The 22,593-nt window shown below is 39.7% G+C and overlaps 1 protein-coding gene across 3 annotated transcripts in view; it reads right to left on the bottom strand.

Moving 5' to 3' along the window:
* The window catches only part of SETX (senataxin), an 80,899-nt gene that overhangs the window by 21,180 nt on the left and 37,126 nt on the right, over positions 1-22,593 (bottom strand). For all 3 annotated transcript variants that reach the window (XM_043916539.1, XM_043916540.1, XM_043916541.1), the window contains 8 exons: positions 18,305-22,447; positions 11,945-12,044; positions 6,998-7,171; positions 4,760-4,992; positions 3,567-3,734; positions 2,834-2,990; positions 511-612; positions 205-320 (listed from right to left, as the gene is read on the bottom strand). In XM_043916539.1, the coding sequence (XP_043772474.1) occupies positions 205-320; positions 511-612; positions 2,834-2,990; positions 3,567-3,734; positions 4,760-4,992; positions 6,998-7,171; positions 11,945-12,044; positions 18,305-22,447 (5,193 nt within the window). The remainder of the gene's footprint in view (positions 1-204; positions 321-510; positions 613-2,833; positions 2,991-3,566; positions 3,735-4,759; positions 4,993-6,997; positions 7,172-11,944; positions 12,045-18,304; positions 22,448-22,593) is intronic.

Raw genomic sequence — 22,593 nt, 5'->3', positions numbered from 1 at the left:
GACTCCATATAGGCCTGTAAAGTCTAAAATATTTACTATCTGGTCCTTTAAAAAAAAAAGTTTAACTCCTAATGTAAAGATACCATTTTTGTATACATCTTTTACACAAATTACATACTACTTCACAACAAAAGACTAGCATCAAATACTCAACTAGTTTATCTATGAGCTGTTATAAACACTGATCAAGACATGTCTAGATACCTGCGATTCCCTTCCACCTCGGCATAAAGCACGCTGGCGGGAAAGTTCATCAAGTTGACGATCGAGAAATTCCTTTCTTTTGTGCATCTCCTGAACATGAGACGGTAAGTCTTTTTCTTTAAAAAAAATAAAAAGACAAAGAATTGCTCATTCTAACAAATATACACATATGCACACACAATGAGAAGGGAAAACTAGCTTTCAAAACCAGACTATTTCTAGGGTCTCCAAATTACCTTAATGCCCCAGCCAACTATACAACAAGAAAAAGAAATAAATTAATATATACCTTTATTCCATACTTACTCATTCTGTGGTTAACTTGACTGTCCAAACTGAATCTTAGGACCTCATTATTAATAGACTTTTCTGGACCTAGACGTACTAAGTTTATATCTCCACAGTTTCCTGTTGATAAAAGTCACAAAGAGATCAGTAAGAACACTGTCCATCTCTGTACATAGTAACTGTTTCTTAGCAAAATATTAACAATCAGAGAAGGGAGCTAACATGAACTATTAATCAACCAGACATCTGGAATTGTGCTAGAAGCTCCACATACATCCTTTTAGATAAGCTTCATAAAAACCCCTAAAAGGTAAGGACTTATTTCCACCTAATAAAAGCTACTGGGGTTGCACAAATAGTACATAGCAGAGATGAGATTCCGTTACACTAATGTTCCTCAAACTATGTTCTCTTCAACAATCCATGGTAAAATTCGTTTGGAAAATGGTAAACAGATTTCTTAACCACAGGATATTTCAAAGATGAAGATGTTTATCTTTTAATACACGTCTGAATTCCCCAAATGAAATTTTATGGGACCACCAATCAAATCCTTTTCTGTAGAATACTCAGAACCAAGGTTTTGAAACTCTGCTCCACGTCACAAGGCCACCTCAGGATCTAAGGGACAGAAGATGCTAGAAATTCTGGCAATTTCAAAAACTGTCAGCATCATTTAAACTGGTTTACTAACCACGTTTTTAATTCTAGGTTAGCACACTCAGGTGTTATTTAGTCTAAAAATCTCCCACTGCTTCACTGAACTAAATAACATCAACCAAGCACTGTTTATTAGCACCTATCCCAACCTAACATGTCACGTACTTGTTTGCTATCTCCTTCCACTGAATCCCAAGTCTCATAGAATCAGGTTTTGTTTTGGTCACTGCCTAGAACAGCAGCTGGCACACAGTACGTACAATAAACGTGCTGAATGAATAAATTAACAATTATACAGTTGTCTACATGTATCTGTATTACTAGTTCAGCTCCTTCTTCTAAATATGAAGCCATCTTCTCTGGCCAACATTTACTTGAAAGTTTCAAAACTGCTAAGTTGTATATCTGCCAGAAAGGTGATGAGATTTATACCCACTCTAAGCACCTCAAAATGCTCCAGAAATTAAAACAAGACATCCCTTAAATTGCAGGGTGAGCTCAGAAGGATGTAAAAGAAATTCCTAGGGGCGAAAAACAGAGAAAGGTGAAAACCAGATATGAAAGTCCCTGAGATGCTGTGGCTTCCCTGGAGGGAGAAGGGTGAGAGCCGGTCACTGTCCAGGTGCTGAGGTGTTGGGTTTTTTAATTCACATACAACAAAACGCAAGGATTTAAAAATTAGCAAAACTCACTCAAATGCAGAAAACTTGAATAAATCAACAATTAAAGACATTCAGCAGACAGAAACTTATCCATCTGTCAAAAAACAGACCAAAAAGAAAAAAAAGAGAACAAATACCAAAACAATACTAAAAACAGATTAACTTTCAAGGAACAGATAATCTCTTACACAAAACATTGCAAATAAATGTCTGCATAAAATTCAGCACCCATTCATAAAAAAGCTAATGAAAAAGGAATTTCTTTAACCCAATAAAGGGTATATACCAAATCCCACAAACATATATATCACATGCAATGGAAAAAAAAAAAAAAAGTATTGAAAAAGAAGGAAAAAAGCTCTCTTTGCTGACAGAAATGTCATTTTCTAGCAAAAAAAGTTAAAAATCCAACCTAGACCCGGCATTTGTCCCACCTTCATCCAGCCTTGTTATGTTGTCAACAGACACCTGGAAAAGTGCTTATTACCCTTTCTCAGGAAAAGCAAAGTGAAAATAGCACCCCTGCCCACTGTTTGGGAACTGTTCTCAGTGTAGGATCTGACACAACCACTTTCTAGAAGAATCTGGCACTATCTAGAAGATGCACAAATCCTTCAACCCAGCATTTTCACTTCTAGGTGTATACATGCTAGACCAGTGCTTTTATGAGGTACACTTCACACTGTACTGAAAGCAGTACACTCTCATTTCACCAATAAAATAGGTTTCACAAAACACTACTTACCCCCCGCCCCCCCTCACTACCTATGCTCTAATCTTTTCTGTTTCCTTCTGTTCTGTTCTATCTTATTTAAGTATGCTGGTTCTGACCTCCCTAAATTGACCTCACAATTCACTGACCGGCCACAAACCACACTGTGAGAGAAGCACTGTCCTAGAAGGCCGCATGAATGAAATTCGGGAGATGCGCATAAGCCAGAACTGGCTTACTTTTTGTCATTCAAAGCTCCCCACACTAAACACTGAAAACAAATTAAAAGCCCACGTAAGTATCATACCCATAGGATTCTTCTTATCTTTACACTTTTCTTTGAATTCAAGGATAATTTTTTTCATAAGTTCATCAACAGCTGCATTGGAAGGTGCACATACAAGGACACGGTTTTGCTTGATTTTGGCATTGGAGTTTTCATCTGAATGCCCCCTCCTTTGGTTCTGCAATTTGCATCAAACAAAAAATCCTGATGAGTTCTATTACACAATGTTATAGTTCTTTCCTACTTTCACATATATTCAAAAGTTCCTATAATAAAAATAAAAAGTACCTGCATCTTACACTGATAACTAAAAAATTACTGTGGATAACTAAAAAAAAAAAAAATTTTTTTTTTAAAAAAAATTACTCTGGCATAAAATTTTATCATTAACTTTTCTGAGCCTTACCTTATTATCCACTTATTCAATACTCAATCCAACCAAAATGCAGCCCAGGGATAGAAATATCCAGGATGGTCTCCTGGTATCGGCTGTGACCACTAACAAAGCCAGAAGACTACCATGCTAGCCCTGAGGAGTAACTGCACACAAGATAGTGTTTTCTGCCTTTTTATTTCTTATAACCTTCTCCATCTCTGCTATCCCTTTATCTGATATGGTTCCACACAGTAGCAAAAGATACACAAAAGTGAAGGGAAAAAAGGCACTTTAGTACTTGTTCACACATTAGTTAAACCTAGTGACGTGAAATGATATATTCAATTAAGAACGCTGCTGCCCTCACAAACACTTTACCTCTGTCAGCAGGCGGTACAGGATGCCAACAATGGTTTTTGATTTTCCTGTTCCAGGTGGTCCATGAATCAGACAGATCTTGGCAACTGATGAGGAGTGTTTCACCATGGCATATGCAGTTTCTATCGCTTTCTTCTGGTCTTCATTGAAATCTTTTAAGTAGGCAACCTATATGAAAGACATTTTAGTGAGAATGACTTTTTCTTCCTGAGGCAGCCCAGGAAAGCAAGACAGTGGAAAAATCTGTGTGAACTGCTCCTGTGCTTCATCAGACAGAAGCTTTATGATCAGGCAAGACTCCAAAATGACCTTTAATCGAAGAAGCGTGTTCATTACTGGAAAGAGTCACTTGCAAGTGTCTACAGGCTTCAGTCCATCTATAAACAAAACAATATTTTTATCTGTGATTCTCATAAAGATCACAAACTATTCTGTACTCTTCTTATTTATTCTCTGATTCTTCCCATTTTAGTCAATTCTCTCCCTAGACAGTAAAACCATTCCAAGACTTTCTTCCCTAACACAAGTGACAGAGGGGAAAGAGCATGGATCCTGGTTCAGCTCCGAGTCTACCCCTCAGTTTCACTCTCAAGCTGTGTCTCCAAACTCACCTCTCTGGACTTCAGCGTCCACCCATTTTTATATGAAGTTAGGATCCCTCAGAAGGTGAGAATTGACTGAGAAAACACACATGGAAGCCCGAACACAAGGAAGGGGTTCAAATAACATTTCTTTCTCTTCACCTGCCTCTGTGTTAACTTCCTGGAACTTATACACAATTTTATAATGAGAAATATGTGTTCACATAATACAACAACTTCATCTTCATACTGGCAACAATACCAAAGCTCCACTGGTCATTCAAATGCAAAATTCATTCCATTAAACCTATTCCTACTTACTCCTGCATTTTAACCACCTAAAAAGTTAATTAAGTAGGATGTTCACCCTAACATTTTAATGTTGTTCTTCAAGCATATTTTAAATTTCTTATTGCACTCTACCTTCTTCCTAAGGTAAGCTGACTAACACAAAGACATACTTGACAACATTAAAGAAAACCAGGCACTAAAAATGTCACTGGGCATACATTGTGACTAATAAGTCTTTGCTGCGGACAAAAGGAACATGATGCTTTAACGTTGTGACATGAAATGTTCTGACTTTCCCTGTATCAAATGGTTATCACTCACAATTCTCTCAGATGTTGTAGTTAGTAAATCTTTTGTACAGAAGTCCATGGGGTTTGGATTCAGAATGGCTCTGGCCAGTTGGTTCCGACCACTCAGCAAAGACATGGCTTTCAACTTCCTTTGTGTAGTCACCAGAGAGCTGATTACAAAGCATTTCACGAGTTCATTTAAATTGACTGGTAAATTATCTTGAGTCTGGATGGAAACCGAACACTCAGTCTTCCCATTACGCACTGTTACCAAGACAGAGAAAAAGCAATTTTGGTTACCAGTGAATACAAGGTGTCCAGTTAAAAAGGTTATTCAGAACAAAGAGTTTTGTAACATGTTTTCTACACATCATTCAAATAATTTACTCAGTGAAGGTAAATTACTATGTATCTACTGAATGGCTCCTACAAACCAGGCAACATTCCAGTCCTTGGGAGGCTTATTTTTTAGGAGGTGGCGGCAGGTAATCAAACAAACATGCCAGGTGATGGTAAGTAGTATGAAGAATGCAGAGGAGGGGGATGAGGAATTGATGAGGGATGTAAGGGAGTGTTATGCAGACAGAGAGTCAGGGAAGTCCTTCCTGATAAGATGACATTTGGGCAGAGACTTAATACAATGAAGCCATGCTGATAACTGGAAAACTACGTTACAGGCAGAGAATCAGCAACCGCAAAGGCAGCAAGGTGCCTGGATTATTGAGGAACAGAGAGAAGGCTGGTGTGCCGGAAGGAAGAGAGCTCGAAGCCTGAGAAAGTACTGGTGGCTACTCCTCACAGGGCTCTCTGAACCTGACTGTGAGTCAGGTCAAGGGCTACAGGACAGCTCTGTGTAGGGAAGGGACCTGCTCTAACGCCCACATTAAAAGAATCACTTATGGTGAATCAAGAATAAACTACAATGGGAAAAGCAAAAAGACCAGTTAATCCAGGTGAATCCAGGTCAAAGTGAAAGGTCCTGTGGGCCAGGATGCAGTGAGAGAGGAGGGGCCAGGATGGAGGATACACTGCAAAGGATGGCCAGTAACAGGGCTTCCTGATGAACTGGAAGGCGCCTGTGAGGGAGAGAAAGACTCAAGCCTGACGCTGAGGTCTGGGGCTGAGCAACGGGGAGAACGGAGGCCCTGCATCCTGTGATGGGAAAATGGAAGCGACAGTCAGGTGTTTTGGAGTAGATTTTAAATATCTAATAATCCCCAATTGGAGATGGCAGAGTATTAGACACATGAAGAGCTCAGGGAAGGAGGCCACCTTTGAAACAGAACTCTGGCAAATGTAGCCACTTGTGGGAGTCAAAAGCACAAAGTTATGTATCCCCACAGCTCCTCTTCTACAGGCATGCTACACAAACAGCTGAGCTGTGCTCACAGGAGTAAACACAGCACACCAGTTACAAATCAACACATTGCTGAACTCCAACAACTTTGTTGCTGTCTATAAGATGTAACCCCAAAAAGGTGAACGAATAATGAAATCATATTCTCTTCACATAACAGAGACTAAAAAAAGCAGCACTGTCTAAAGGGCAGCTTGGCATATATAAAGAATGTGGACTAAGCAGTCAAATAAAATTAGGTTTCAATTCTTAACCTACCATTTAATACTAAGGGTGACCTTGGATAAGTTATTCCACATCCCGACCTCTGATTTCCCAATAAGCAGGGAACAACTAATTCTGCTTTGCAGGGCTCTGGGAACAGACAGTAAATGTGCACAGGAGGACAGGGCACACCGTGTGGCATAGTTGGTACTCCTTAAATTCAAGCTAACATTATTTCTGTTCTGCTCCCTTAGGGAGAGAAGCCCCTACAACACAATGGAGAAGAGTGATAGAAACAGTAAAGCCCTCAAGGTGCCTTACACTTAGTTACATCTTTGGTCTGCTCATTAATAATTAGCCAGAAAATCAAAGCTGGAATGTGATTTAACAAACAGATGGCTTGCAAACTGTCTGTTTTATAACAAACACTGACAGATGAAGAATTTACTAGAAGGAGAAGAAGACATTACAAAAGAAAGCTTTCAAATCTGAAGACTAAAGCAAGAAATACTGGGCCTTTTCCACCTGAGTCTAGAAAATCTAAAAGAGGTCTCAGAAAGGTAAATCATCAACCTCACAAACACAAGTCTGATAAATGTACATCAGCTAAATGTACAGCAAATACATGGCTGGTAAAGCCTAATCTAGAAGGAAATGAGAAGACAAGTTTCTGACAGACTTCTCTACAGAGTCTCACTAGGTACTCACTGACTGAAGTACGGCGGAATTTATGAACATAGCCACAATAATATTCACAGGCATCCTCCAGATGACTCCACTCTAAATCTTTCTTCTCCTCATTGGGTCTTTCAGGAACCAAAAACACCAAATCATTTTCCTTTGGATGAAGCTGTTTAGCTAGTTCACATTCCTCAAGATAAACTGTAAAACAGTGAGAAGTCGGCATTTATTCTAACAGAATAAATTTACGTAAGATTAACTAAAGGAATATTAAACCCTTGTACTATGAGTTCAAGCAAGTAGAGAACGCTGGTCGACTTTGTATACACTTCAAAAATGATGGTCTAAGCCAGTGGGCATTTTCAAATATTGATCACAAAGTATTACAAAGTTTTTCTTAAAAACTGCTACAACACCAAAATAGATGAAGTCATAATATTCAAAAGGAGCTAATAAATTTCCTTTCCTTGAAACTTACCTTAGTTTTTAATCAAAAAATTCTCATTTTTGTGCCCTACTTTCAAAATCCCCAGAGAAAATCTGGAAACAAATCCAAGTACACAGAAGCATTTTGAGCCTACTAGTGGCATTTCAAACAAGGGGAAAGGACAGCAGTAAAATAAATGGGGCTGGGAAAACAGCAAGCTCTAATTAAAAAATTTAGTACCAACTCTGCCAATTCTCAACAAACTTCAACATTTTTTTCCCCTAAAACTTACACAGGAATGCAAAGGGACAAGAATAGCCAATGTACTCATAAGGCAAAACAAGCTAAGAGGACTTGTTTACTAAAACTTATTCTAAAGCTTAACTAATCAAGCAACGTGACATGGGCACTGAGGTAGGCAAATGATCCAATAGAGAAAGGCGTCCAGAAAACATCACTGCATTAAATAGCCACTAGATTTATGGCAAATATGGCACTACAGACCATGAAGAAAGGATGGTCTTTTCAATTAACAGTAGTGGGATAATTACATCTCCATTAGAGAAAAAAAATGAAACATGGCCCCTACATCTTACTTATGCACAAAATCAATTCCAGGTTGACAAAACAGTGAAGCCTCTAGAAAAGGGATTGGTAAACTTTCTGTAAAAAGCCAGATTTTTCTTTGCAGGCCACATATGGAGTCTGCTGCATATTCATCATCACCATCTTTTTTTCAAAACCTTTAAAAAATATATAAAAACCTTACTCTAGGGCAATATAAAAACAGGATATGGGTAGATGTGCAAGTTGTTGTTTGCTGGCACCAGATCTAGATGTTAAGATAATATATTTATGACCTGCAGCAGGGAAAGGTTTCTTCAAGAGTCATAGAGCATTCCATAAAAAAATACACAAATGCAATTGTTACGTTAAAAATAAATTCTAAACAAGAATTTTAAAGACATCTCTACGAGTGTCATAATGCAAGCCAAAGTGGGAGAATGGTTTATATCCAAATTATACAAAGAACTCAATACAAATCAGTAAGAAAAAGACAATAGAAAATGAACAAGTCTTTTGGTTTCCCCAAAGAGGTTACTTAAGCATCTACTAAATATATGAAAAGGGTGCTCAAGCTCATTGATAGCAAAATAAAACCACAAATGGCCATCAGTACGCACAACCGTAATAGGTTAAGTTAACAGCACAATCGATACAAATGTGCTGGTATAAACATGGAACAATGTGACTCCCATACACTGGTGGGGGTGCATAATTTCTGTATAAACTGGCTTGGGATTATCTACTTCAGTTGAACTCATACAATTCATTTCAGGAGACAAGACTACAAAAATGCCTTCACATGACACTACAGACATGAATGACCACAGTGGCATTATTCATAAAATGCTATGTGTAAAAGAGTTATTAACATAGTAGGCCTGAGGTTTCTGTCCTTAGAAAGCTTACAAGTTGCTCCCCCATTGGCATCTGAGAACTTGGATTTCCAGACAGTTGTCATTCACTGATGATAATGGTGCACTGCATCTAACCTGTTTGCCAAATTCTTTCTCTGTGGTTTATGTCAAATATCCACTTTGCTTCTGGAAAGTTATGAATCTGGAATAGGCAGAGGGTGTTGCAGGCAGAGTCCCTCAGTTTCCCTGGTAGGTAATATGTCCCATGTATTGTCACACCTCACTAGTGGGACAATTAAGTGCCTATTTGTGTGACTCCATTGGGAAAGGACTCTTGAAGGCTGCTCCTGGTCTGCTTTAGACTTCACCCACATGCTTAGTCCCCTTTGCTAATTTTGTTTTGTATCCTTTCACAATAAGAAGTCACAGCCATGGGGGTACTCTTTTGCCCCCTTCTGATGCCTATGTCAGAAGCTTTCTCTATCTCCTTTATACTTTAATAAAACTTTATTACACAAAAGCTCTGAGCGATCCAGCTTCGTCTCTGGCCCCGGACTGAATTCACCTCCTCCGGAGGCCAAGAATCCCGCGTCTCATCGTTCAGTAACAACCTTTCATCTTGGGGACTCATCCGGGATCCTTCAGGACAAGATGGGCCTGATAATCTATGTGAGCCTACTTCTGCTGACTCCAGAAATCCTGAGTCTGCCGTTTGATCCTCAAGACAATGCCTTCCTGTCCTGGGCTCACTCCTATGCTGCATTCCACAATCGGTCTAACTGCTGGGTCTACGGAGCACTCCCCTCTTCATCAGTGGAAGGTGTCCCACGGTGGACATTTCCACTTCAAGGAAAGGACTTCTCCAAGTCTGCAAATACCTTCAACAATCGCATGTGATGCCTCTTCTTAAACTGGTGACATCTAACAACCTTAAGATGGACTGATGTAACTATGGACATAATGTGACTTTTCATTTTGATTTTAACTTGGTTTAATGACTATTTTGCCTTACATCTGTAACTGTATAATGGGGTTTTCTAACTGTCCAAAAGCTTTTAGTTTACAAATAGTTGTCCGAGCTCCTATGAGTGCCACAGCCTCCTCCAACTATTACTTGGAGGCCCTGGATCAGACATCCTCCCTATGAGGATTAGGAGAATATGTTGCCTCACCAATTTAGGGACAACGCCCCTTGTCAGCTCGGAAGCAGTTATGGAATGAGAACGATGCCCCTTTTCCCTAGGCAACATAATTTTCCTAAAAGAAAAGGGGGGAATGAGAGAGTCATTTCCTAGGCAGGTTGATAAGAAGTCTAGGGGTCCCCAAGGAGAGAGAAGTCTGGGATATTCAAGGAGGAAGGAAGGACAAACTTTTTTACTTTTTTTCCTCTACATTCCTTAGGATTATATAACAATAATGTATCCTGCCTGAGGACAGTCTTTGGATTAAACCCTCTGGCTAACTCTGTTATCTTAAAACAGTCTGGTCTTTACAAGGATGTATCCTGCCTGAGGACAATCTTTGGATTAAACCTTCTGGCCAACTCTGTTATCTTAAAATGTAAATTATGGGAGTGGGTCTGGTGAGGTCTTTACAACCTCCAGACATTCTTTGGATTCACTGGAGAGTATATAACTCCATTGCTAACACTAGCAAAGGGGGTACTCTTTTGCCCCCTTCTGATGCCTATGTCAGAAGCTTTACCTCCTTTATACTTTAATAAAACTTTATTACACACACACACACACACACAAAAAGAAGAAGTCACAGCCATGAGCATGAATATAATTCCTGTGAGTCATCCTAGTGATCTCTGAACCTGGGGTTGGGCTTGTGGACTCCTGATACACAGACCAAAACTGATGGAAAAAATGCCCATTAATAGACGCTCCATGGTGGTCCAGTGGTTAGGACAAGCCGCATGGCTTGACCAAAAAATAAAATAACAATCTCCATCAATGGTAAAACTGTGATGTACTTATACACTGAAATACCACAGCAATGAAAACAAATACTGAAGATACACACAAAATTGATGAATTACACACACATTAAATGAAAGAAGTCAGAAACAAGAGAAAAGACTATGTGATTCTATCATATAATGAAGATAAATGGCAGATAAATCAGTTACTTAAACATTAAAAAGAAATATAAAACTACTACAAGAAAATATGAAACTATTTAATTTCTAAAACCAAAATTTGAACAATAAAGTTTATGAACATAAGAGGATAAAAACTGCCTCAAAAACCAAATGTGAAACTAAACGCAAATAATGAAATAATAAAAGTTATAACAAATGCATACGAATAAGAAGAAAACAAACTCCCTAACAGAAAAATGACAAATGGTATGCAGAGACAATTATGTGCCCCCTTTCTACCCCTAAGAATATAAAAGACCACTAAAGATTTGGGGACAAAATGTGTAACCTCAAATGAGATACAGTTACCACATAAAACTGGGGAAAAGTTTAAACTAGCAAATGAGGAGAGGTACATTCTTATGTTCTTATGTTAGACATAACAATGGAATTCTTTTTGGTAGACAGAGGCAATATGAATCAAAAGTCAATATGCATACACTGTGATCCAGGCAAAAGGATTTATTCAGTTTAATAGTGAAAAACCATAAACAATATACATATCTAACTAGAAATTGGTTAAACAGAACTATGGAACATGCTAACAACGGAATAATTACAAATACTGAAAAGACGTTTACAACAGATTAAGTGAAAATAAGTCAAATGTAAGCTTCATGAAGGCAGAATTTTATGTTTTCATCCAAGCTACATATCTGGCATCTAGAATCACACACTATCAGGCAGTACACAGGCAATAAATATTTGCTGAGGTAAGTAAATGAAAAACGGCACACAATAGGCAAGATAACCCTACCCCCTCACCTCCTCCCCACACTTCACACAGATGAGAAGCAAGTCTAGCAGTAATACATGCACTACTAATTATCCTCATTAAGTAAGACTTTAAACATATTCTACATAAGATTCAACTTAGGAAACCTATATCCCAGAAAATTCAAACAATTATCCTGTTCCCTCAAAAGAAATCTCTCCAATTATTACATGACACAGCCCAAGTTACTTGAGAAAGAACTTACCCACAAACTCCCAGTATTTTTTATAATCACCAGGAAATTTTCGTAAATGCAACTGATGGAATTTCTCTTTGTTTGGAGAGTTGATCCATTCCTGTGCCACCTTAGCAAAGCAAAAAAAGCAAATTAAGAAGGCAAAAACATCTAAAAAATTTTCCAAAGTAAGCAACAACAAAATCCAGAACCTAGACATCCCAGGTGACAGAAATAGTAAAAATTAACTTGGGACTTCTGGTCTCCAGCTTGGTAGGTATGGAACTTAAAAATCACCAGCCCATCCTAACAAGCATAAAGAGAGAAAAGGTGGATACAGACAACCAAGACTTACCAGAGCAGAAACTCAAGTAGAAACCTCCATGCCAGGAAGAAACCTGAACTGGATTTGACAAACTGTTGGAGGCTCAGTATCAACAACTCTGAATGCTTAAAAACTCTAGGGCGACCCAGTCATAAGGGATATACCACACTCTGCTGAGTTTCACATCTAGAAGCTCTCACAGGCCCCCACAGCAAATGTAGGAGAAAATTCCCTGTGTCCTTCGGTGGGGGAGGGGGAGTGGATATAGCAGTGTTGAGGGTTGGGAATTGGAAGAACCACTTAAAAATACATCAGAGTATTCTGACCTTGTAAAAAAACTTTCACTGGAGGATAATTGCTTTACAATGTTGTGGTGATTTCTGCTGTATAACCACTTCAATCATCTATTAAATATATATCTCCTCCTTCTTCAGCCTCCCTCCCACCTCCATTCTGACCTTCTTAACACGGCTTTGATCTATACAAAAACTATTTTAAGAGAGCCAAACTTGCTGGATGACAATGGGTGAGATGGCTGGATGGCATCACCAACCCAATGGGCATCAGTTTGAGCAAGCTCCAGGAGTTAATGATGGCCAGGGGAGCCTGGTGTGCTACAGTCCATGGGGGTCATAGAGTCAGAGACAACTAAGCAACTGAAGTGAACTTAAACTTGCTAGGCTTTTAACAGAGCCTAACCTACTTGGGGGAAGAAAACCTACTCCAGCCCATTCTAGTCATCCTGTCTCACCTGAGGAGGAAGGGAGAAACCAAGATGAATGAGTGTGAAAGCCAGAGGCAAAGGTTCACTAAAAGACTGACACCTGGGCTTCCCTGGTGGCTTACAGGTAAAAAAAATCCAGCTGCCAATCAATGCAGGGGACATGGGTTAGATCCCTGATCCAGGAAGATCCCATATGACAGGGAGCAACCAAGTGCTTGAGCCACAACTACTGAACCTGTGCTCTAGCGCTCAGGAATTCCAACACACCCTAGAACTTGTGCTCTGCAATAAGAGAAGCCACTGCAATGAGAACCCGTGCACCACAACTAGACAGCAGCCCCCACTTGCCACAACTAGAGAAAAGCCCGAGCAACAACGAAGACTCAGCACAGCCAAAAAATAAAAAAGACTGACAGCTTATCATAGGACTATGGACACTGCTGAGGAAAGAATCTCTGAGATTTAGGATGCAGCAACAGAAACTACCAAAGCTGAAAAACAAAAAGAAAATGAGGAAAAGAGCCACACCCCAGAATATCCAAGAACTGTGCCATGATGCCAAACGGTGCAGCATACACATAATGGGGATATGAGAGGGGGAGGGGGGGGCGGGAAGAAGCAGCACCTGAGACTATGATGACTCAGGTTTCCAAAATTAGTATCAGACCCCAAATCACAGATCCAGGAAGCTCAGAGACCAAGCAGAATAAATGCCAGAAACTATACCTTTAGGAATCATATCGTACCATATTCACACTTTAGGAATGTGAAATATTGAAGATAGAAAAAAATCTTGAAAGAAGCCAGTGAGGAAAGTAACACCCTATCTATAGCAGAGGATATTAAGAACGACATTCGACTTCCCTTCAGAAAAATGCAAGTGAGTGAAACATTTAAGATGACTGAGAGAAAAAAAACCTACCAGCCTAGAATTCTGAATCCTACAAATTATCCTTTAAAAGTGAAAGAGAAATAAAGATCTTCTCACACAAAATTTGAGGGCATTTGTCACCACTGCACCTATCGTGCAAGAAAAGTTAAAAGATATTCAAAGAGAAGGAAAATTATATAGGTCAGAACTCAAAGCTACGTAAACAAAGGAAGACCATCAGAGTATGAATACATGAAGGCAAAATTAAAACCTTTGTTTCTTATTTTTAATTCATGTAACAGATAATGATAGCTTATTCAAAATAATAGCAACAACATATTCAACTATGGATTCAACACATATACAACTACGTGTGTGTGTGTGTGTAACGTAGGCCTATGTGTATGTGAAACAAATGACAGCAATGATACATTGGATGACAAGGAAAAATCAGGACTATTTTGTTATTGTAAGGTAGACACACTATCCATGAAGTGTTATCTGAACACAGACTTAGTTGTAAATATATACTACAATCTCTAAGGCAATCACTAAAAAAAAATTTTTGTTGATATTCTAAGGATAGAGAGAAAATAAAATTATATAAAATGCTCAATTAAAACCACAAGAGGAGGGACAATAAAAACAGGAATAGACAACAAGGGTAACAAATAGAAAATAGTAGCATGTACAGTTAACATGCTGAAGCTAAAGCTCCAATACTCTGGCCACCTGATGTGAAGAGCTGACTCACTGGAAAAGACATTGATGCTAGGAAAGACTGAGGGCAAGAGGAGAAGGGGGTGACAGAGGATGAGATGGTTGGATGGCATCACTGATTCAATGGACATGAATCTGAGCAACTTCTGGGAGATAGTGAAGGACAGGGAAGCCTGGCATGGGGTTGCAAAGAGTTGGACATGACTGAGCGACTGAACAACAAATCCTTTCATCGTAAACATTTCTATTAATAGCTCTTTTTATGTGAACCTCTGGCAGACAACATTATTGGCCTCTTTGTAGATCACAGCCTTGTGATGAAGGAGCTTATGTAACTAAATGAAGCCATGAACATGCTGTGCAGGGTCACCCAAGAGAGACAGATCTGAGTCAAGAGTTCTGACAAACGGTGGTCCACTGGAGAAGGAACTGGCAACATACTCCAGCATTCTTGCCTGGAGAACCCCATGGACAGTTCAGTTCAGTTTAGTCACTCAGTCGTGTCCGACTCTTTGTGACACCATGCACCGCAGCACACCGGGCCTCCCTGGTCCATCACCAACTCCCGAAATTTACCCAAACTCATGTCCACTGAGTTGGTGATGCCATCCAACCATCTCGTCCTCTGCCGCGCCCTTCTCCTCCTGCCTTCAATCTTTCCCAGAATCAGGGGCTTTTCAAATGAGTCAGCTCTTCACATCAGGTGGCCAAAATATTGGAGTTTCAGCTTTAGCATCAGTCCTTCCAATGAACACCCAAGACTGATTTCCATATGAAAAGACAAAAAAATATGATAAATGAAGATGAGCTTCCCAGGTTGGAAGGTGTCCAATGCACTACTGGGGAAGAGCGAAGGGCAATTACTAATAGCTCCAGAAAGAAAGAAGAGGCTGGGTCAAAGTGGAAACAATGCTCAGCTGTGGATGGGTCTAGTGGTGAAAGTCAAGTCTGATGCTGTAAAGAGCAATAACGCATAGGAACCTGGAATGTTAGGTCCATGAATTAAGGTAAACTGGACATGGTCAAGCCATGAGATGGCAAGAGTGAACATCAATATCTTAGGAATCAATGAACTAAAATGCATGGGAATGGGAGAATTTAATTCATATGACCATTTTATCTACTACTGTGGGCAAGAATCCCTAAGAAGAAATGGAATAGCCCTCACCATCAGCAAGAGTCTGAAATGCAATACTTGGGTGCAATCTCAAAAATGACAAAATGATCTCAGTTCATCTCCAAGGCAAACCATTCAACATCACAGTAATTCAAGTCTACGACCCAATCACTGACATCAAAGAAGCTGACCAGTTCTATGAAGACCTTCAACACCTTCTAGAAGTAACAAGAAAGATGTCCTTTTCATTACAGGGGATTGGAATGCAAAAGTAGGAAGTCCAGAGATAGCCACAATAACAGGCAAGTTTGGCCTTGGAGTATAAAATGAAGCAGCACAAGGATAACACACAGTTTTGTCAAAAGAACATACTGGTCACAGCAAACACCCTTTTCCAACAACACAAGAGACAACTCTACACACGGATGTAGACATTTCATGAGATGGACATTATGAAATCAGACTGATTATGTTCTTTGTAGCCAAAGATAGAGAAGCTCTATACAGTCAGTAAAAACAAGACCTGAAGCTGACTATGGGTCAGATCATGAGCTTCTTATTGCAAAATTCAAGCTTAAATTGAAGAAAGCAGGAAACCACTAGGCCATTTAGGTATGACCTAAATCAAATCCCTTATGATTACACAGTGGTGATGATGAATAGACTCATGGGATTAGATCTGGTAGACTGAATGCCTGAAAAACTATGGACAAAGATTCATAACACTGTACAGGAGGCAATGACCCAAACCATCCCAAAGAAAAAGAAATGCAAAAACGCAAGGTGGTTGTCTGAGAAAGCTTTAGAAGTAGCTGAGAAAAGAAGAGAAGCAAAAGGCAAGTGAGAAAGCGAAAAATGTACTCAACTGAATTCAGAGTTCCAGAGAATTGCAAGGAGAGATAAGAAGGCCTTCTTAAATGAACAGTGCAAAACAAAACAACAGAAAGGGAAAGACTAGGGATCTTGTCAAGAAAATTGGAGATGCCAAGGGAACATTTCATGCAAACATGGGCCCAAGTAAAGGACAGAAACAGCAAGGACCTAACAGAAGCAGAAGAGATTAAGAAGAGGGCGTAAAGGTCAACATGAATCAGCCACAGGTATACCTATGTATATAAAACTCTTGGAGGAAATTATAAAACTCTCGGAGGAACACTCTTTGACATACATCACAGCAAGATACTCTTTGACCCACCTCCAAGAGTAATGAAAATAAAAACAAAAATAAGTGGGACCTAGGTTAAACTTAAAAGTTTTGCATAGCAAAGGAAACTATAAACAAAATGAAAAAGCAAACCCTCAGACTAGGAGAAAATAACTGCAAATGAAACAACTGACAAAGGATTAATCTCCAAAATACACAAGCAGCTAATGCAGCTCAACAGCACAAAAACAACCCAATCAAACAGTGGGAGAAAAGACCTAAACAGACATTTCTCCAAAGACATATAGGTGGCTAATAAACATATGAAAATATGCTCAACATCGCTTGTTATTAGAAAAATGAAAACCAAACCTACAATGAGGTATCACCTCACACTGGTCAGAATGGCCATTATCAAAAAATCTACAAATAATAAATGCTGGAGAGGGTGTAGAGAAAAGGGAACCCTCTTGCACTGTTGGTGGGTATGTAAATTGATATAGCCACTACGGAAAACAGTATGGAGATTCCTTAAAGAACTAGGAATAAAACTACCACATGACCCAACAATCCCACTACTGGGCATATACCCTGAGGAAACCATAACTGAAAAAGACCTATGTACCCCATGGTTCACTGCAGCACTATTTACAATAGCTAGGACATGGAGGCAATCTAGATGTCCATTGACAGGTGAATGAATAAAGAAGTTATGGTACATATACAATGGAATATTACTCAGCCATAAAAAGGAATGCATCTGAGTCAGTTTTAATCAAGTGGATGAGCCTGGAATACAGAGTGAACTCAGTCAGAAAAACAAATACTGAATATTAATGCGTACATATGGAATCTAGAAAAATGGTACTGATGAACCTATTTGCAGGGCAGTAATGGAGACACAAACATAAAGAGAGTTGTGGACACAGTGGGGGAAAGAGAGGGATGGGCAAATCGAGCTGAAATATGTACATGACCACATGTACAACAGCCAGGGGGGAGTCTGCTGTGTGGCTCAGGGAGCTCAGGGCAGTGCGCTGTGACACCCAGAGGGGAGGGTGGGTGGGTGGTTCAGGAGGGAGGGGACAGACGTACACTGAGGGCAGATCCATGCTCATGTATGGCAGAAACTAACACAATATTGTAAATTATCCTCCAATTAAAACAATTTTTTTAAACATAATTAAATGCAGATGGGAGACTATCTCCTCTGAGAAGTCTTCCCTTTCCTTCGCACTGAAAAACATTTCCTCCTTTGCCACTCCTGGACTGTGTCTGTAAGTTCCAGAAGGGCAGAGATTAGGAAAGTACTGCTATTTCCTCTGTATGACCAACATTTAGAACAGTGCCTGGCACAATGTCTGTTCAACATGACATTTACAAGTTACACCTAAATCAAAATGAAGTAAGTTATTTTAGCTGTTCTCTTAGCATGGTAAAGAAAGGCAATTTCAAAATCTGGATGTATATGATTAAAACATATACTTACCGTTTCAAAAGTATTCAGTACCACCAAAGGGAAAAACACACTAAAATAATCTCCACAGTCTTGAAACCTGATAGGCACCCGTCTTGTGATGGACTGACACAGACTCAACGGGGGCCCACACTGATCAAAGTTCACAAACATCTCATATCTCCATTTCAAGACCTCTTTTACGAAAGTATCACAGATGGACTGTGGCGACGTGAGAATGTTTACTGGAGAGGAAGTCAAAAAAGATCTGCTTTCCCCAAATGGAATGCTTGAAACTTGCCTGTTGGAGTTATCTGGAGTCTGAGCAGGGAAAACACTGCACAGACCTTTCACTTCAGCCACTGGCTTCAGAGACACCAGAAGGGGTGGCTGTGGTCCTTTCAGAACAGACTGTGCCCCACTTGACTTATTTTTCAGAGATGATGGGAGGGCTGCGGTACTTTCCAAAGACTTGGAGAGACCAGCAATCCGTGAAGTACTGCTTGAACTAAAAACCTTGGTTGTGGAAGGTCTCGAACGTTTTGATACAGACAGAGGCAAGCCAGGTTTACGAAATACATCTTCATCTGTGGCTTTAGTTTTTGAGTGTTTTGAGCAGTACTCACCCGGGTTTTTCAGAGCTTCAACACAATCTTTGTACTTACATTTTGTGCTACTCAAAGATTCCAACTGAGGCCGACTAACACACTCTTCCTCTCCCTGGATTGTATCTTTTCCAGGAATGACTTCAATGAGTTTATCATTCTCTCTCTCGATTTGTGAACATAAATCCATGTCTTCAGGGTCACGCTGTGTTAAGAATATATTATCTTCCTCTATGTCACTGCTGAATTCAGGCTCTCCCTCTTTCAAAGTCGCCACCTCTAAACGATGAACTGTCAGGTCACCTCTGCCTAATGGGTCCTCTGAGGTAGGAACAATGACTTCATTTGTTGCTATTCTTCCATTTACCATGACAGGATTACACTGGTTTGCTTTCAAGGGTTCTGTTTCAAAAGACTGACAAGTTATTAACTGTTTTCCCTTATTGTTAGCAGTCACCTCGGCTCCTCCATTATGACTGTAATCTGACTTATTTGATTCTGGCACAGAACTCTGTGCGGCATGTGGCCCTGCTCGTGTCATATCTGTACTTTGACAATTGAAACGTTCTTGTCTGTTTTGCTGTGATTTGGATCTCATCTGTCTTTGCATCTGAAGGTCTTGACTCGTCAGCAGTTTCTTATTATTTCTGACAGAGAGAGTCTGAGGAGAAATTAACTTTGTCTTTTTCCGGGTATCCACTACTCCAACAGTTTTCCCATGGTCACGCAGCTGAACTATACACTCTAAAGATCGCTGGGACAAATCAAACGCCCTACGAGGAGCCTTTTTCAGGCCAAGTTTCTCAACTGTTGAAGTTGGTTCAGGACACTGGCGAAATTTCTTTGGCGGCACAATAGCAGGAGTTGTTCTACAGCTTATGTAATGGGAGCTTTTACTCTGCCCTTTCTTGGTATCTGAATGGGATTTCTTAGAAGTTTTAACCACTGGAACTTTCCTGACAGGTTTGGAATACGTGCGAGGCTTTGGAGGAGACTTCTTTGGGGAAACCGCAGTGTTTCTCTGAACACTTGAACTGGGAACTGTAGACCTTGTGTCTACACCTTTAAAATCATTTTCACTCAGATTTCCCTTGTTAGTATCAGACTGGTCCTCATTTTTGACAGAAGATGAAGAAGGCCTTAGAGGATCTTCAGCTATAGGTTTTTCATATCGTTTTCTCTTGGGTTTTTTTACTTCAATTTCACAAAAGTTCTCAATAGAAGTACTACTACTATGTGCTTTTGTGCGCTCTTCAAAGTTCTCTGCTACTTTTTTAATGACCTCTTCAGATACATAATCTGTCTCATAACCCCAATCATTTGCAGTATCACCCACATGAGTCAAGCATGGATTTTTTTCATTCTCTTGAGCTGAATTCTTGTCTGGTTTCTCATCTTGCCAAACTGAAAACACTTCACATGGAGTCTCAAACTCAAAAAACTGAGAATCAGATTCCTCAAACTGCAAAAGGGACACTGGATTTTCTTCCTTTATTACCTTCTGTTCCACATTTGTGTTAGCTATTGAAGTATGTTGCTCTGGACATTCTTTCTCAATGCATGCTTTGATCTCTTTCCTGTGTTTCTTCAAACCCAGAATTCTTTCCTCATCATCATCGTCATCGGAATCTGAAATAATAATAACCTGTGCATGGCAGGTTTCCCTGATATTTTGGTTTGCTGTGAAACATCTTTTCTCATCTTTTACTTTCCTTTGTATCTGGCATGAACTTTTTTGAGTTGAATCTGATGGGAACTTAGTAACACTGGCTTGAGCTATTAAAGATAATCTGTGGAGGTCTCTGTCTACCTGAGAATCTGTTAAGGTGTTAGGCTGTGGGCTGCTGCTAAGGTCCTGTTCTCTTAAAGTAGAAGAAAACGGATCAGTGCTCCTACTAATTTTCCTCTCTCTCAATTCATGACCAGTCACAGGCTCTTTAAAGGGAGATGCTTTCGTCATGCAAGTGTTGGTCATTTCTGTGAGTGACACCAAATCTTTGGTATCGACATGAGATTCCTGTATTTGACAACTATTTTCAGGGGTAGAGAAAATATCTAACTTTTCTTTCTTTACTTCTTTCTTTCTCAGCAGTAAACAGCTTTGAGATTTTTGTTCTCCATTTTTATCATCCAGAATACCATTTGGGACTAAAGGAGGATTGGATATGTTTCCACTTCCTTTCTGACCTCCTGTATCTTTCTTTGAATAGAAACTCTCAATGCTAGATACAGTCAGGTTTTCCTCTAAACTGATACTTCTCCTGTGTTGCTTTTTTATTACATGTGACAACTTTGCACATACTCCATCTTTATGCGTCTTAGATTTTGCTTTTGAGCTTTTGCCAAGACCACCATCCTTTAAAGAGAAGTCCTCATTAGAGGCAGACACTTTTTCCAGAGAGTCTGTGCTAGAAACAGTCAACAAGCGCCTTGATATTATTATTCCTCTGTCAAATACTTTTTCTGGACCATTTCTTAAAGTACCATTCTGTGGGGTATATGAGGAATTCTCTTTTACAGATTTATATTTCCCTGTACTTATTTTAACTTGATTTTGAACTCTTTCACAGGCAAGGTTTTTACTACTCAGCTTCAAACATGACTTAGCTGAGAGGTGGTCTTCTAGTTTCAAATCTTTTATATAATATGGCTCTTTATTCTCTTCTATGGCATTATTTGCTTTGCTCAAAATACTCTCTTGCACGTGATAAGTATCAGCTTTCATTGGTTCTTTAGAAAATGTTGGGCTGGAATTTTCCAGACAGTGCCCATCTTTTTCAGACTTCTTCCCTATTTGTTCACTTTCTTCTTTATAAGATGCAGGAGGCGTCTTACATGCAGGATTCAGATCCACAAAAGTGCTACACTGAGGTACTTTGAATTTTATGTTCCTAATAATTTGCTTTAAACAAGTTTGTAGCTCATGGGTTTCCTGACTAGTCAACTGCCAACCTAAAGATAAATTTCCTCGCAGGAATAAGTTGAGCTTATCCCAGAACCGCTTACAGAGTGTCTGTTGCCCAAGCTGATAGCCTTCTTTCAGGAGACTTCTAATCAGCTGCACACAAGCCAGCTGCACAGAGTTGGAGGGCATCGAATGCAGGGACAGGGATGATATCATTGCTGTGCCTTTGGAGCAGTTTCCAGATGACTTCTCAGAACTCCGTGCAAACGCTGTGGTCGGGAGCTTGGCACACTTCACCACAGCCTCCACCCACTGCTGGGAACTAACCCACAGCAAATGTAGACATTTTTTATTTCTATGCAGCTCAATCACGGACACCAAAATCAGAAGGAAAAACTCAGTGACTTTGTCGCACACAGCGTCTGTCTGGTTGAGAACATCTTTGACTTCAGAGTATAGATGGTGAATAACCTCCACTATGTAAGCCACACCCAGATCCTTCAGGTCCATGAGGGATTGCACGAAAGGGATGAACCACAGAAATGTGCTGTTATGAACACGCATGTCCTGACCAATATCTGACTGGAGCACGTTAGCTAATGTTTCCATTTCTTCATACATGTTAGGACAATAATCGGGGCAAATGGCTGATCTCCACCCTGAATCCTAAAATGAAAGAGATAGACATTCAGATAAACAAGCACCATTCATGGTTGCTTGACACACAAGTTGGAAACAAGAAAACATATTGCTCAATTGTCCTGTTTTGGTACACATATATGGACCCCCAAGAAATTGAAAACAGTTCAATT

Source organism: Cervus elaphus, chromosome 11 (genome assembly GCF_910594005.1).
Source record: "Cervus elaphus chromosome 11, mCerEla1.1, whole genome shotgun sequence".
Taxonomy (NCBI): domain Eukaryota; kingdom Metazoa; phylum Chordata; class Mammalia; order Artiodactyla; family Cervidae; genus Cervus; species Cervus elaphus.
The sequence above is the reverse complement of the archived record's forward strand: the minus strand, read 5'-3'. Positions and strand labels throughout refer to the sequence as shown.